Below are 15,948 nucleotides of genomic sequence, written 5' to 3' on the forward strand. Positions count from 1 at the left end.
CAGACGTTTAAACCAGACTTTCCTCTGCCAGCCTTTATGTTTTCTCCGAGTGGTAGGTAAGAACTAGAATATTCCCAAGATCTCTTTTGTCTCCTGGAGACATCACAGCCTGACACCTTACAGGGGTCCTGAGCTACCTTCCACATGGGTCATAATTCTTTCCTCTTACTGCTAATAGTTCTCCAGTCTTCTGACTATAGTCCCTCTGCAATCAGGGATACCTTCTTCCAAAAGGCCTCAAGAGACCTGGTTTTGTTTGGGAAATAAGACCTTAAAGCCAAGTAATCCCAGATGGACATAACCAGAAATAGCTATGCTGGAGCAACAAATTGAACTTGGACCAAATGAAGGATTTACAAGCTTTTCTTATTGATGGATCTTTTTGATGGCACAGTGGCTGCATGTGAACTCACAGCAGTATGAGACATAATCACCACAGATCTCACTGGTGATGGTACTTCACTTTGAGCATTGCATGGAGTTAGGAATAATTTCCTCTGACAGTACTGTAGCTATTCCTACAGTGAAGCACAGCAAGGACACTGTGCAACAATTTATGAAGGAGAAACCTTTATCCGGTAAGATTTTACTGACCATGAGGGAAATGAAATCTAGTTCCCTGAGCTAAAATAAAGCATTGACTTCTGTGGAAAATGAAAAACTTAAATTTTCCTTTTTGTTTTGGCTGCTACAAATCACCGGTGCACATGGAATAGAGCCAAATGATGCACAGATTGGAAGGGACACCTGAAGGTCAGCTCATTGCACCTCCTGCTCAGAGCAGGTCCGGGTAGGTGAGATTGCTCAGTGCTTTGTTCCTGACAAATTTTGAATGCCTCCAAGGATGGAGATCCCACATGCTTTCTGGGCCCCTGTCCCAGTGTCTGAATACCTCCATGGTGAAGTAATTTTTTCCTCTCGTATCTAACCATAATTTCCCTTGTTGCAATTTGCATCCGTTGCCTTTTGTCCTTCAACTGTTGCTCCTCCAAGATGAGTCTGGGTCCATTTTTCCTACGCTCTCCCCTAGGTAGCTGTAGACAGCAATAAGACCCCATCCTTTGCCTTTTCTTCTCCAGGCTGAACAAGCCCAGGTCTCTCTGTCTCTCCTTGGACATAACACGCTCCAGTCCCCTGGCAGCTTGCTGGCCCTCCACCATCAAAGGTGGGCTCACTCAAATCTTTACTTTACCAGCAAGGCCAGAACTGGACATAGCACTCCATATGTGGTCTCACAAGTGCTGAAGAGAGTGAAAGGTCTCTTCGCTCAGCCTGCTGGCTAACATGCTTGCTGTATAGCCCTGTATGCAGCTAGCCTGTGCTGCAAGGACACCTTGTTGACTCAGGCTCAGCTGAGGACGTCGGGCCAGTCTCTGCGGAATTGCTTTCTGTGCATTTGGCATCCAGCCTGTGCTGGTGCACAGGGTTATTCCCTCCCCACGCAGGACTTTGCATTTGCCTCTGTTGAGATTAATTTGCAACTGCACACTTAGGCGATAGGTGGCACTAATGAATGATGTAGCTTGCATTGTCACGGGGGGGAGAGCGTCACTGCCGAAGAGAAACCAGCAGAGGAGACATCTGGGCTACTTCTCGCTCGGACCAGCAGCCAAGTGAGGAGGAGCAGACATGTGGCAGGAGTTCCTTCCAAATGCCTGGTGAGATCTCGGTGCAGGGAGGAGGGACTGCGAGCAAGAGTCCCCAGGGTTGGGGTGGGAGAAAGCCCCTGTGGGGTCACCAGGCCATCAGAGGGTGGGAGCATGAGGCTGAGTTCTCCTGAGCATGAGTGTGGAGGAGGCTTTATTAGACTGAGCCTTGTTTTGTGTCATTCAGAGAGCTGCTTCTAGGACATGCTTGCTTTGTTAGCAGTGCCGAGTTTGTGCTATTGCCATGATAACTGGTTTCATGCCTCTGTCTCACTAAACTCTGTGATGGAAGTGCAGGGGCGTATTATGACCTGTTGCATAAGCTGTTCAGCCTCCAGGGAGGTGGAGGCTGACACTGTTTGCTCTTAGGAGCCCTGTTCTTCCTTCTCTGGGAGTGGCTTAAGGAGATACCTCCTTAAAAATCACACATAGGCTGTCTCAGAGATTGTTCCCAAATTGTCTTGGCAACTGCTGGGATCTTCAGTACAGGCACTGGGTTCTACCTCACAGGTAGCAGTGGGAAATGATACTAGGTAAAAAGAAACACCCAACAGACTTGTTTTTTCATGAAGTTTCATGTCTTTTTTTTTTTCTTTTTTTTTTTCTCAAGGTATCGTAATTATGACACCAAACAGCTCCCTAATCTAGTTGCCTTCCACAAAGGCAGAGTGACAAGACTTTCTCCTGTCACTTCTAATTTTGCTAGATTTTAGATTGTGCTTTTCTTGCAAGAGCATCTACCTGGCTGAAAGAGAACCAAGGAGGATGTTTTCTTTTTCTTGCAGGCAGATGAGACCTAAAAGCTTGGTAGCCAGCCAGGAGCAGTTAGAAGTAGCAAAGGTACAGCAGCTCATTGAACTCTGAACAGGGAAAGGTCCCACAAGCCTCTCCTCCTGCCAGTCCTGCAGCACAATGAATACCACATGGCTGGCAGCAGAATAACCCTTGAGCTTGAAAGTCCTCTGCCAAGGCTGCGCACCTATCACTACACAGCAGTCAAAATAAACTATTTTCTTGGCTGAATTAACACAGCTGCTCGTAGGATGAAACACCGCAAGGACACCTACCCAGTTGTTTAGTGCCTTTTATCTAAATTGTGCTGAAGGAGGGAATATTATGGCAACAAACTATCTAGCTAAAACACAGCCCAGAAACACTGCCTCTTTATGCAGAAGCAGTGCTCTGAGCTCCTGTCTTTCTGTCCCATCCAAAAAGTAAGAAAAATAATGGCAGATGTTGCCAGATGGTTAAAAAGCTTGTGATCCCATAACTGGGCAGTACATGGTGCTAGCAGGTGACGTTCTTTGCCCCATCCCTAAGGGATCCCTACCATTCAGATAACACAATCAGACTATAAGGATCTTTTTCTTTTTTTTTTTCCCTTTTGTAGGGAGAGCATCTTGTCGCGGATCAGGTGAGTGAAATAGATGCTCTGTGCTGAGGCCTCCACTTTTTATTAGCACGCTGGTTGGGGCACATTATAGCCTCTTCCTTAACCTGTATGGCAACAACAACAAAAATCTTCATTCACAGTCCCCTTGCAGCCCCCTGCAACAGCCCCCAGACACCTCTACTAATCCCCAAGGGAAGCTGGAGAGATTGAAGTACAGGTCAGAGGGACGGGAAGGTATTTAAATCATTTAAGACTGATTGCTCAAGCATTTGAACGGTTTGGAACCATGCATGTCTGTTAAAACCAACTGTGGTGACTTAGCTCCCACACCTCAACAAAGTGTGAAACCTTGCTGTCTAGAACAGAAACAGGGGCACCAGACAGACAAGCTGAGACCCTTACCCATGGAAAGCTATGGTGGAGGGCCAGTGTTGCTCTAAAAGATGACTGAATCTGTAGGGAAGCTATGTATAAAGCAGTGCCAAGAGGGGCGCATCCAGCTGAAGACCCTTGGCTCTGCTTCTCAGCCCATTCTGTCTGTGAAGTTTTTATTCCTGGAGGAGTCCAGTCACTACTATCCCATTCACTCCAGCACCTGCCTTAGAACAGACTGGCCCATATCTTATTGACCCTTGTCCCCCACGGCATCCTCATACACAAGGAGAGGGAGAAGAAAGCCTTGTGATCTGCAAGTCCTGATCAGCAAGGACTTGAGGTCCCTAAGAAGCACTGGTGGATGTAAACCTGCCCCAAATCTTGCCTGTGATCTTCAAAAAAAACAAAACGCCCCAGCCCCTGCTGACTCCATAGGATTTGTAGGCATTTGTTACTGCTCAGGCCCAACCAATGTGAATACAAGCCACAGCATAGCCCCTTTATCCTTGACACTTCCATTGTTGAACACAAACAATTTTATGCCTCCCCAGGTCTTTTGAATATTCTCAGAAGAATGCAGTCCTGGTCCCTGCAGCCGCCCTGGGGGTTGGAGGGATGCTGGTTTTCTGGCTGAGGTCTAGACACAAGATCAAGACTATTGAAATGGGTGATGGATGGTGGGGCTCAGGTGAAAGACCCCTAAAAGGGAAAGAAGATGAAAGTATCCGTCCCTTCAAGATTGAAGCATCTGACAAAGAAATCGAGGTACTGGTTGCTCGGATGTAGGGAGGGGCGGAAAGCTGCAAGGTGGAGCCAGTCCATCACCCACCTTACTGCTTTGAGATGATGTCTTGGGGGTGGCAGCAGGACACTTACATATGCCAGTGCAGCTCCCTAGCACCATTACATCACGCTGTGGCTCACTGCCCTTTATGAATGGGATTTGAGCTCAGATTCATTGCGATGTCCCATACAGACTTTCTGAGACCACACGCCCTCCATGTGGCCTGGGACCACTCCTGAGGAAAGGCCGCACTTTGAGCAGCAGACTTTGACAGTGGGTGTGTGGATGGTGGAGCAGGGTGGGAGGGTATCAGGACACCAGTGACACCGGTGGGGCAGAACTGAGGGGCTTCCATAGGGGTAAGGGCTGGAAGGGTGAAGAGGGACGGGGTATTGACTGAGTTGCAGCACCTCTGTCCCTACCTGCCTTTCCCAATTATCTAGCCAACTAGCAATTGGCAGCTTAGGCTGAGGTTCATTATTCTTCTCCCAGCTGGCAGTGCGAGCAAGCTCCTCATGCCAAAAACCCTAAAGCAAGAGTAAGACATGGTACTTCTGGGTGCCCTAGTAGAAAAATAAATTCCCCATAGAAATGATTCAGGGGACCATGTAGAGTATGCCACTGCTTCAGAAAAGCTCATGGTGTCCCAGATAGCAGTACAAAAGCCAGCAGACCAGCTGCTGGCCAACACAGGCAGCTGGCCAGCCTGGCAAGAAGGGCTCCCCTCTGCAGGACCTGCACCGCCGCCTGGAGCAGGCCCGCTACACACCACCACTGGAAGGGGCCGCCTTCCACTATGGCTTCAACTCCAACTACCTGCGGAAGGTGGTGGCCTACTGGAGGAACCAGTTCGACTGGCGCAAGCAAGTGGAAGTCCTGAACAAATATCCCCATTTCCGAACCACTATTGAAGGTGAGGGGGGTCTCTGTGGTTTGAGCTGGTCTCTTTTCTGAAACGTGTGGAGGGAAGGGGAGGATTTTAGAGGTTACAATATTTAAGACAACAATATGCATGACAGCTTAGTGATACGAGTGAAACATCACTAGTGGAGGCTATACTATTAATAACCTCCTGTAGATTAAGACCATTACACAGTGGCAATAAGATTAGATCTGTTTCAAGATGGGCTTCATCTGTTTCTTAACCTGTGCTAACTAATGATGAGGTTTTCTTCTGCTATTGCCTTGAAGCCACCTTTAAAAATTGAAAAACTTACCCAGACTCTGAGGCTAGAATTCCCACCACTACCCGGTTTAGCCAGGTGAAGTTAGCCAGACTTTAGCTAAGTGATCTGCAGGTTAAACTTCTACCTTGCACTTAACTTTTTCATGTTTCTCTTTTTATCACCCACATATTTTGTAATTTTATTGTCTTTTTGCAAGTATCTTTCCTGCATTATGCTATTCATTTAAGTACAGCGGTACTTATATACTGTGAGACTAGTTTCTGAGGAGATGGATGCTCAATCTCCTGTGACCCCAACATCTAGGGCTGGGATTAATACCTCTGTCTGTATGAAAATTATGAGACATAGGTAGAATACCAGGCATCCCCTTTCAACTAGGCATCTTCTTGCTGTGGGTTGATTGTGTAACTGCTGCTACAAATGCTAATTACAGTTTTGCCACCCCCCTTCTTCAGAGTAGAAAGCAGAGACTGTGATGGAACCAGACCTTTCATTTATCTGTCTTGGATGTGTGGCAGGGATCGATATCCATTTTATCCATGTGAAGCCCTCCTATGTCCCCCATGGTCGAGCTGTTCAACCTCTGCTGATGGTCCATGGCTGGCCCGGCTCCTTCTATGAGTTCTACAAGATCATCCCTCTGCTCACGGAGCCATCCAGGCACGGCCTGAACGAGGGTGATGTGGTGTTTGAGGTCATCTGCCCATCCATCCCAGGCTACGGCTTCTCAGAGGCACCGCACCAGAAAGGTAAGCAATGAAAAGGATCTGCAGGAATCACAAGGTTTTTGGAGCAACACCTCAGCCATCCCTGGGGCCCCTGGACACTGCAGTTTGTGAATGCAGATGCTTGGCTCTGCGTTAACACCTATGTGTCTGAGGTTCTGGGGCTGCCTGTGGAGATTTGGAAGGCAATGGTAGCTGGAAGCCAGTTCTGCTTTCCACTTTCTCCACTTTCTACTGAATTTCCATCATCTTGTGTTCCCTTTAGTGCCAAAGAGTGAGGCAGAGCAGCATAGCACACTGTGCCTTCACAGAGCAGCACACTCGTGCCTCTGTCAGGCCATGGTCTTCATCCAGGGTATGAATGTTAGGAAAAACAGGTCTCCTGTACAGTGTTTCTCTTTACCTACAGGCTTTGACACCATAGCAACAGCTCGGATATTTCATAAGCTGATGAACAGATTGGGCTTCAAGCAATACTATGTACAGGGAGGAGACTGGGGATCTCGTATTACCACAAACATGGCCCAGATGCTGCCACAGTGAGTAGCAAAGGGAATCGGTGCAGAAAAGCTGCTTCCTGTTCTTACCCCATCTTCTGACTCCACAGTCCTGGCCCTGCCTTCCTTTTGCCTGGCCTCTCATCCCCTTCTGCTTCGTTTCCTCCAGGGACATCCCCACCCCTATGAATTCAGTTGTATTCATACGCTTTGCACTGATATTGACCCAGTTATCACACTTCCTAAATTTCAGTGCTGTTTGGCTTCTCTTTCACTAGTTGTGGAAGTACACGCTGCTGCATTTTGATTCAAGACAGATCATCATTCTAAATCAGGAAGGAGAGAAATGTAAAATCAGCAGGGAAAGAAGGAAGGAAGGAGCTCAACCTTTTAGCAGCTGAACGGTACCATGAAGTACAGGACTTTCCAATCTAAAATACAAAGTTGAGACTGATTGGAAAAGAAACACAGCACTTTCCTTAGCAGATAGCATCACAGCTCATTGTTTAGCATTTAATGAAAAGCTGGCACCACAGCCACACTTAGGTCAGAGAAGAGCTAAAGGAGGAAAGCTCTTAAAGCAGTTAGATTGCATTCTGAGCAGCTCACTATTCGCAAGGGCAGTTGTGTGTTCCCAGAAGTGTGGCCATGTGTGACCTACTCAAGCTCTTCAGAAAATACCCAACACAGTCTGTTACCTACTGTGCAGTATGATACAAGAACAACAGCCACAGCTATCAGTGTGGATATGCCACATCCAGAAACTGAATGCCTAAAGTCAACATCATACCAGTGGCACAGCTGGATGGAGATGGCACCAGCTGTACCATTTTTAACTCCCATAATTTTTTTTTTCAACCATGATGAACCTGAAGGTTTTATGTATTTTGTTCAGTGAAATACTTCTATCACAGCTCCAGTCAGACTTATTTTCTAGAAAATCTAGAGGCAGAAAATCACTTGATTTAACCATCTATTCATTAACTTAATTTTAGATCTGTGAAGGGGCTTCATGTGAATCTCGTCTTCGTCAACAAACAAGGTTTGAGAAGAATGATTTCTGTGATGCTTGGGGCTTATGTACCATGGCTCGTAGGCCTCACTAGGGAAGATGTTCGACGTACGTACCCTTTCATGCAGAAGAATATATATGACCTTCTGCGAGAGTCTGGCTACTTACACATCCAAGCCACCAAACCAGACACTGCAGGTAATGAACCTTCTCTATATCACTATGAACATTATATACTAACTGCTTATGGTGTATAAAAACTTAGGGTTGAACAAAGGCTAACCATGTTTGAGAAGCAATGAGTTCTGGTGACTGAGTGCAAGACATGAGGACAAGAATTGCCTAAAAGGAAGTTAAAAGGAACAGCATAAAAAAAGATGGAGACTACAAACACCACTTCTCGAAGTCTTTTAAATGGCATGATATTTCTCTTGGGGAAAGAACTCCTTTGCAAAAAGCCTCTTAAAGTAAAGCACAGGGTCCTGAAATTGAAGCTTCTAGAAATAAAATGTGGGTGAAAATAAGAAAAATATCATAAGCAAGTCCAATGTGAAACTTGCAGAAAGGTAGATACCGCCCTAACACCTGAAAAGCCAGAAGCCTGACATAGTTAGTGAGGCCAGTAGATAAAGAGTCTGAAGACAGACATGGCCATCTCAGAAAAGTTAAATGAATTATTTGCATCAGTCACTACTAGTGAGGATTATGGGTTATTCCTCGATTGAAAAAATCCTTAATCAGGAAAGACAGTGGAGCTGTCTCAGACTGGTGTCAGATGTGGAGACTGTAGAATGAATAGCATCCCATCCTGGCAATTCAGTGAAAAAGAAGAAACTCAAACTGAAATGTTAACTAATGCCTAGTCAGTTGCTTGAACTGATCACAATACCAAAGAAATAAAAGGAGACAAACAAGATACCAGGTTGGGTGGTGGGGTTTTTTTATTATTTTTTTAAGAGCCAAACAGGGAAGGTAGCACCAGAAAAACGAAGACCTGTTTGTCTAGTCTCTGATCAGAAAACTAGCAGAACTATTTTAAAGAGAAGAGTCGATTTACAGGTGATAATATCACAGGGAAATCACACTTCAAAAATCAGAGCTCTGGAAGAATCAGAGATGTGGATCCAGTAATGGAACATACTTCTTTTCCAAAAAAGTTTTGTTGAGATTCCTCCCCCAATGTTCTTAAAGAAATTAAACTTCCTTAAGAAAAGGATCACATTCATGGATTAATTAGTTAATATGAGAACCCAAGCACAGGAATAAGTAAGCAAGTTCCAAGGGAGGGAGAGTATCACAAAAATCTGTGCTGGCACCTATATGTTTCAACATGATCCCAATTTCTCTGCAGAAAAAAGTTAATGGTTAAGTGAAAATTTCACAACTATCCAAGGTTTGATTTAATCTGAAGATAACTGCAGAGAGTTGCAAAAACAGTTAAGTGACCGGCTAATTAAACTGGCCAATAAAAATTGATGTCAACAAAGTCCAAAGCAATTTAAGTAGAGGAAGAAAATCACAATGGGCTCTAGTTTGGCTGCTGCCATGTGAGACAACCCACGAGTCATGGCTAGTGCTTTGAAATGTCAGCCGGCTCAGAGCTCGAGAGAATCTGACAAACTCTTAAAGAAAGCAAAATGAGACTAAGGCAAAACACTAAATTCCTGATATTCAGAATCTGTTGCACCCCTTTTCACCCTGTTTCATAAATACATTTTAGAATCAGAAGAATACAGGAAAGGGAGAAAAGGAAGACTGAAGTGACCAAGCAGCTTACGTACAAGCACTGTTGTACATAGTCTAGGACTCTCCAATCTGGAAAAAGCATATACTGTAAAGCTACAGCCTAGGCTATGTTACAGAAATTTTCCCAAGGCAAGCCTCTATCATTACTGAAGTAATCCCTATCCCTGTTTTACAGGTAAGAACACAGGTATAATATGCTGCGTACCTGCTGTGTTTATAATGTTTGTTAGTGTTCCCCAAAGGCAGGAACAGATAACACATACACAGCACTACACTGTTTAAACTGGGTAAAAAGTGATAAACAGCATTTGGGGTCCTGGTTATCCATCCTAAGCAGGACAGTGCTCCCAAATAGTTTATCTGGAACATCTTTTCAGAGTGTAATCCCTTTACAATTTGCTCCTTCTGACACACATTACCAAGAAGCCAACACGACTTTCTTAGCTCCTAGCTTCTTTTGTATAGGAACTACCTGAGTGTGTAGGGCTGTTAGTTACAGCTGGAATTACACTGGGGTGAATTTGTCAAGAATAAAGTACTATCGGGGCTAGTAAAATACAGACTTTCTACTGAATTCTCATAGAAAACTCCAAGGAATTAATCAAAGTCCAGTTTAAGTTCCACAGAAGTATTGCAACATCAGGCAACAGCAATAGCTCTCCCGTTCTTCTTCTGAATAGGCTGTGGACTGAATGACTCCCCTGTGGGGCTTGCTGCATATATTTTAGAGAAATTCTCTACCTGGACAGATAAATCATTTCTGCATAAAGATGATGGAGGCTTGGAAAGGTAAGAAAACAGATGATCTTCCATGAGAACACTTGTTAAAACAGGTAAAAGACTGGCCAGTCAAAGCTGAATTTTAAGGATGAAAGATTACACGTGACTAGTAGTTTAAACTTATAGCAGACTGCCTGCAAACTACTGCTTCGGCACCAGTTTTGCTCTGGGCACATGGGTGCCAATTAATTTGCTGCTTGAAAACAAAGGGAGAAGAAGAACAATTGTTCTTCAGGGCACGAGCCCAACATAGTGTATTGAGAAACAGCTTCCAATGAAATGTCTTCATCTTTCTCTCTCAACAGCAAATACTCTCTTGATGAGCTTTTGACCAACGTGATGATTTATTGGGTGACATCCTCCATTGTGTCTTCAATGCGATTCTACAAGGAGAACTTCTCCAAGGACCCTAATCTAACTGCTTATGCCAGGTAATGAAGTGGCAGGTGCAAGCCAGATTAGCAAATAAGGTTGAACCACATTTGCCTATGTAAACATTTAGATCACTTACAACAGCAGATTTTACTAGTTAAAAAAAAAAAATCCAAGTTCTTAGTTTCTTTTGATAAATCTAGTTAAGGGCCACTTTTCTTTTGAACCTATAATTTACACAAAGTGGCTTGTGGTCAAGACAACACAGAAGACTTATCAAGCTATATTCAGTCTTGCTTGTATTCAAAATACAGGTCTATATACTTGATCACCAAACAAATGCAATCTGTGGCTCAGCTCAGTAAAAACAGAAAACCATGAGCATTTCTAAGAGAAGTTTAAACTGAATTAGGAAGGATATGGCTTACTGGTGGGTAAACTGTTAATCACAAACTTGGGGAAACAATCTGGAGGGTAGTACTTGCAACTGAGCACCTTCTAACAGCCATGGGCTTTAAGGTGACTGTAAGAGGCTAACCAGGAAAATGCTGTTGAGCAGAATTCTCCAAGTGATGGATCATACAAACAAATAGGAGAGTCCTTTTCTTTGTAGACTGAACCAGTTTACCTTTCCTCTCCAGAGAGTCAATTGCTACACTGGTACCGTAAGTTCTAAAGTAAACATGAGCTAGCTCATTTCTGACTCTCACAAGAGGTGTGGCATCTTGCCACATGTCACAAGACTACAAAGCAAGGTAAGGTTAAAAATTTAAAACATTTTAAGACTGAACTGTGTGCAAAGTTGGCTCTACTTCAAACATCTTGGGGTACAACATTCTTAAACTCAAGGAGATGCAAATACACATGAAGCTCTTCAACAGAGTACAAACCACAAAATGGGTTGCTGTGGTAAAAGTTTTCCAGCTGACTGTGGCAGTTCCAGAGTCAGAAGGCTTTTATAGACTTTCCCCAGGACTTCTTTCAAAAATGCAGTTAACTAATGTCTTCTAGGGTTGGAGTATATGTTCCCACAGGGATTGCAGCTTTTCCTCAGGAGATAGTACATACACCACGTATCTGGGCAAAGCAGAACTTCAAGAACATCATCACTTACACTTACATGCCACGTGGAGGGCATTTTGCTGCCTTTGAGGAACCAAAGCTTCTGGCACAAGACATCATCCACTTTGTCAGAAAGGTGGAACAGCTGTGAACCTGCAGTATAGATTTATACACAGAATGTATGTAAGCTGTTCTGCCACCAGCAGAACCTCTACTTTGAGGGATTAAATAAATCCAATGTAATCACATACAGAAACCAGCATTTTATTTTGATAATGATTATAATACTAAACTTGTTAATCAAGCTCTAAAGCTCTTCATAAGGAGAAAAAAAAAAGAAAAGCATCTTGTCTTCTTTCATTCCTGGCACCATATCATTGCTGCATTCATAGTTCAAGTATAAGAGCATGTAAACAGTTTAATGCAGTAACATTGCACTCATTTGGGGAAGAGTAGAAAGAAACTGGCCCTTTGTTCCTCCAAACTAAGGCTTCTGTTCAAAAGCTTCTTTAAGTACTTGAGTGCTAGCATTCTTAAATATGCATTACAAGCAGCCTTGGTGGAGGTATAAAGGGTTTTGATCTCCTGAGCACAAACACTCCTATGTTCAAGTTATATTTCATTCAAGATTATATTTCATTCATTCAATTCAAGCAATTACATATTCAAGTGGGCAGCTGCACGTAAGGCAGATTTCTTCATTCTAGCAGTTTTTCCCCCTAGAGCTAGTTTTAGCAGTTACTACACGTTGTAAACAGTTGTAAATGGATAAATAAGGCAGAGATAGCACTCCTAGTGTTCTCCAAGCTCAAAAATATCGACTTAATTTCCTTCTAGTTCTACAATCTCATTCCATTACAAAATGTCAAAGTTAAAACGTGCACCAAGTGTAGAGGGTTACTTCAACCTTTACCCTCCTTTCAAAGGATTTTTACCACCCCATCGTGCAATTTTTGCTAGCAAGAAACCACGAGCAACCTCACTACCAGAAGGCTCCAGTTTCTCTTCAGACGAGATAGAGCTATGTGGAGCTTATTAAGCTCATTACAGATAAGTACCCAGCTGATTGAAGATAACTCCAGCAGATATCTAGTTCTGACACACTGTGCTGTAAGGGCTTCTCTCCCTCCCTGTCCCATTTTACACTAGACACCAAACCAGAAGAAAAGGGCTCAAGTTCTGCTTCCAGGCAATACATTCTTATTTAGAACAGGAATTTGACAGGTAAAGATAGTGCTGAACTTGATCACAGTCCCCTCCCCTCTTCTTCAGATTTCAGAAACATTTGGAGGCTAAGACTTCTAAGAGGTGAAAGTAAGCAAGAAATTAACTTATTTGTTGTTGTTTTAAGTGAGAATAAACTAGGATATTGGGGCAGGAGTTCTAACTTTCTCTGAAGAGGGTTAGAGCAGAAACTGCTTACTTTTAATTTTAACTGTATATCTGATTGTCAGGGTTGTTACACTAATGGTTAGTAAAAGAAAAAATAGGAAGATGCGCTTCCCTACCTCCACAGGGCTGCTCAACCTCTTTTCATCACCAGTACAAGACCATACTAGGTACAAGACCTCCCAATTGCTAAGTCCCACTCTTTGGACTATTAAGTTACTGAAATGGAGTTACGAGGAAATCTAATTTTAACAAATAGATGGGCAAACACTTGAGTACTCAAGCCTGATCAGACTGCAGGGAAAGCATCCTTGCAGGAACAGGGTAGGTAAGAGTGGTTATAGCCTTTATAGTAAAGGCCAACCAAGCGTATTAATAATAACATACATTACCTAGAGTCCCAAGCAATCAGCTAATGTAGTACTTATTACCAGAGAAATGGCCACATTAAAATTCAGGAAAGAGAAGACTGTATCCAGTATTTGCCAGTTCAGCAAGTACACGGCAGGAAAGTTTTACTCCCAGCACACTAATTCATTTCCTGTGCAACAACTCAGGCCCCTAAAGAATCACTGTACCCTGTGTGCAACCATGCCTTAAAGGGTATTTGGTTTCAACAACAATTCAGGAGATGCAGACAGATGAACACAGTCCAGCTACAGGAAGACAGGAGATGCCCTGGGGAAGAGATCCAGGCAGACAAGAATACGCGGTTACATTTGATAAAGTTATTATCACTTAAAGCAGCACCAAAGGTTATTCAATATTCCATTAAAGTTCTACAGACCACAGATCATTCATGAAAGCCTTTGAGCGTCACAGGTGCTTGAAACCATACATAGTCCTCCCAAGTAGAAGTCATATGCTGAGGAGATGAGGCACGCATGTTGATGTCTCCATCACAGGACAAGTTAACAGTTAGTTTCCTCCCTCGGGTCGGCACTTTATAGTTGAGCTTGGGCCGGAACCAATCAACACCACAATCGCGGTGTCCTTGGAGCATAACAACAGTGCCTGTGACAGGGAGAGCCTTAAGTTCACTGAAGACATCTGCCACAAAGAGCGAGTGAAAGAGCTTGCGAACACAGGATGCAGTTTTCAGGCTCTCCTCAGCACTGCCCTCATAGATACCCTCCAAGTTGAGCTCATAGAGCTCCTTGGGGCTCATGACATTGCCTCCAAGTAGAATAAGAACCCGAGGAACCAATGTCAAACTAAACATGACTTCCAAGTGCTGGAGCACTCCCTCCAGCTCCATCAGCACCTGCTGGCACTTCTTGCTTGCCACGTCCATGGAACGTGGCTTCTTAATCACATCTCCATCCTGGAAAACAAAACAAACCAAAGTATTAGTACATCTCATTATTGGGACATATTAGTCCTAATACACTCTTCAGAAAGCATGGCCTATGCCATCCCTGAAAGTCAAGGAAGGTTCAGAGGGTTTTATGCTCCTTTTAAGGGATATAGGTACCCACATATAGACTCCAGAGATCAAAACAAAAAGGCTGCTCTAGAGTTGGTCAGTTTCAATCTGAATCATGGTACTGATGAACTCCCCCAGGAATTAGAAACCCCATCTCTTAAAGATCAGCTAACACTCCAAAATCATGTAAGATTAAAAAAAAACCTTTTCTTAGAGCTGTTTTAGCAACAAACAAAATACTAATATGCTTTGAGCAGAAAGTGGGACGACAAGAGATAAACAGTAACTTGTTGAGCCCTTTGACCACCTAACCTAAAGCTTTAATTTTATTTCTCTTAAATGAAGCTGCGGCAACATTTAAGGCCACAGCTGGGAGTGCTTTACTTCAGAAGCAGCCGACATATTACGAGTTACTCAGCTAGAATATTTAAAACGCCGCGGCCCCGCCGCCCCCCCCCCCCCCCCCCCCCCCCCCGCTCCCTGGGCCCAGGGTTCCCCCGAGGCCGCCCCGGCGCCCCTTACCTGCGCCGCCCGCCGGCAGAAGTAGGCGAGCTGCTCGTAGGGGAGCGGGAGCTGGTGCCGCTGGTGCAGGACGTGCTTGAGGAGCTCGCAGGCGAAGCGGCAGCAGCTCTCCCGGCTCACAGCGCCCGGGAACACCACAGACACCGAGGGGCAGGCAGCCGCCATGGGCCCGCTCCGACAGGGCCTCATCCCACCGCTACCACGATCCAGGGCCGGCGGCGCCTCAGCGATGAGGAGCGGGGACACGGGAGAAGCCGCTCGAGCGGGAGCGACCGCTACACCGGGAGCCGCCATCTTCTGCCTAGCCGAGGGCGGCCGGCTGGAATTTGAATGGCCGCCGCCGCCGCGGGGCATCATGGGAGTGGCGGAGCGCCCGCCCCGCACCGCTTCCGGCGGTGCAGGCGCCATGTTTGGTGGGGAGCAGGGCGCCTTCCGCCCGGCGGATCGCACCGCACCGGCCCGATAGGGGGAAGGCCTGCGGGCAGCCCAGCTCCGGCAAACGGGTCGGGCTGAGCCGACTCGAGTCGAGCAGAGCTGGTGGGCTGGCTTCTGCCCCGGGCTTGTGCAGGGGTCGTTGCCGGGGTGCTGAAGAGGCACCACGGTGGTCGCGGCAGTCCCAGGTGCCCAGCCCAGCCGCTCCCTTGCAGGGCGGCCCGGGGGGCTCCGGTAAACAGGTTAGCCGGGGTTCCCCCCCCGCCCTATGGCGGGGCCCGCCCGGAGCACACCCGCGAGGTGGGCGGCTTTTAGGGGACAAAGCCCCGCTGGCCGCCCCCGAGCCGTTAAACTCCTTCCCCCTGCAGCTGGCAGCCCCGTTGTCTCCGCTCTCCCTGTAGAGGAGCTCCCATCGCCCCGCGGCAGGGCCCTCCTCCCCTGGGAGGCGGGGAGCGAGGGACAGCCGCCGTGTTTGGAAACAACGTGGCCGCAGCCCCATTGGGCGCCGCCTCCACAGCACGGCGAGGGGAGGCACCGGCGGATCCCGGAGGGCAGGGCCGGGCCGGGGGAGCGGCGGCACCCCTGCGTGTTGTGCGCCGC

At 45.9% G+C, this 15,948-nt stretch overlaps 2 protein-coding genes across 2 annotated transcripts; one reads left to right on the plus strand and one right to left on the minus strand.

The window, feature by feature from the left end:
- Positions 1 to 1,354: 1,354 nt before the first annotated feature.
- Positions 1,355 to 11,938, plus strand: LOC141740700 (epoxide hydrolase 1-like). Its single transcript, XM_074579797.1, has 10 exons — positions 1,355 to 1,658; positions 3,037 to 3,060; positions 3,966 to 4,179; positions 4,931 to 5,111; positions 5,904 to 6,134; positions 6,520 to 6,649; positions 7,603 to 7,817; positions 10,046 to 10,154; positions 10,451 to 10,576; positions 11,529 to 11,938. Exons 1-10 carry the CDS (start codon positions 1,630 to 1,632, stop codon positions 11,728 to 11,730), a joined length of 1,461 nt encoding a protein of 486 aa, XP_074435898.1. The 5' UTR covers positions 1,355 to 1,629; the 3' UTR covers positions 11,731 to 11,938.
- On the minus strand, positions 11,828 to 15,858 carry MAD2L1BP (MAD2L1 binding protein). Its single transcript, XM_074579798.1, has 2 exons — positions 14,917 to 15,858; positions 11,828 to 14,292 (listed from the first exon to the last, which is right to left on the minus strand). The coding sequence occupies exons 1-2, from the start codon at positions 15,322 to 15,324 to the stop codon at positions 13,762 to 13,764; spliced, it is 939 nt and encodes a 312-aa protein (XP_074435899.1). The 5' UTR covers positions 15,325 to 15,858; the 3' UTR covers positions 11,828 to 13,761.
- Positions 15,859 to 15,948: the final 90 nt, after the last annotated feature.

Source organism: Larus michahellis, chromosome 3 (genome assembly GCF_964199755.1).
Source record: "Larus michahellis chromosome 3, bLarMic1.1, whole genome shotgun sequence".
Lineage (NCBI taxonomy): Eukaryota > Metazoa > Chordata > Aves > Charadriiformes > Laridae > Larus > Larus michahellis.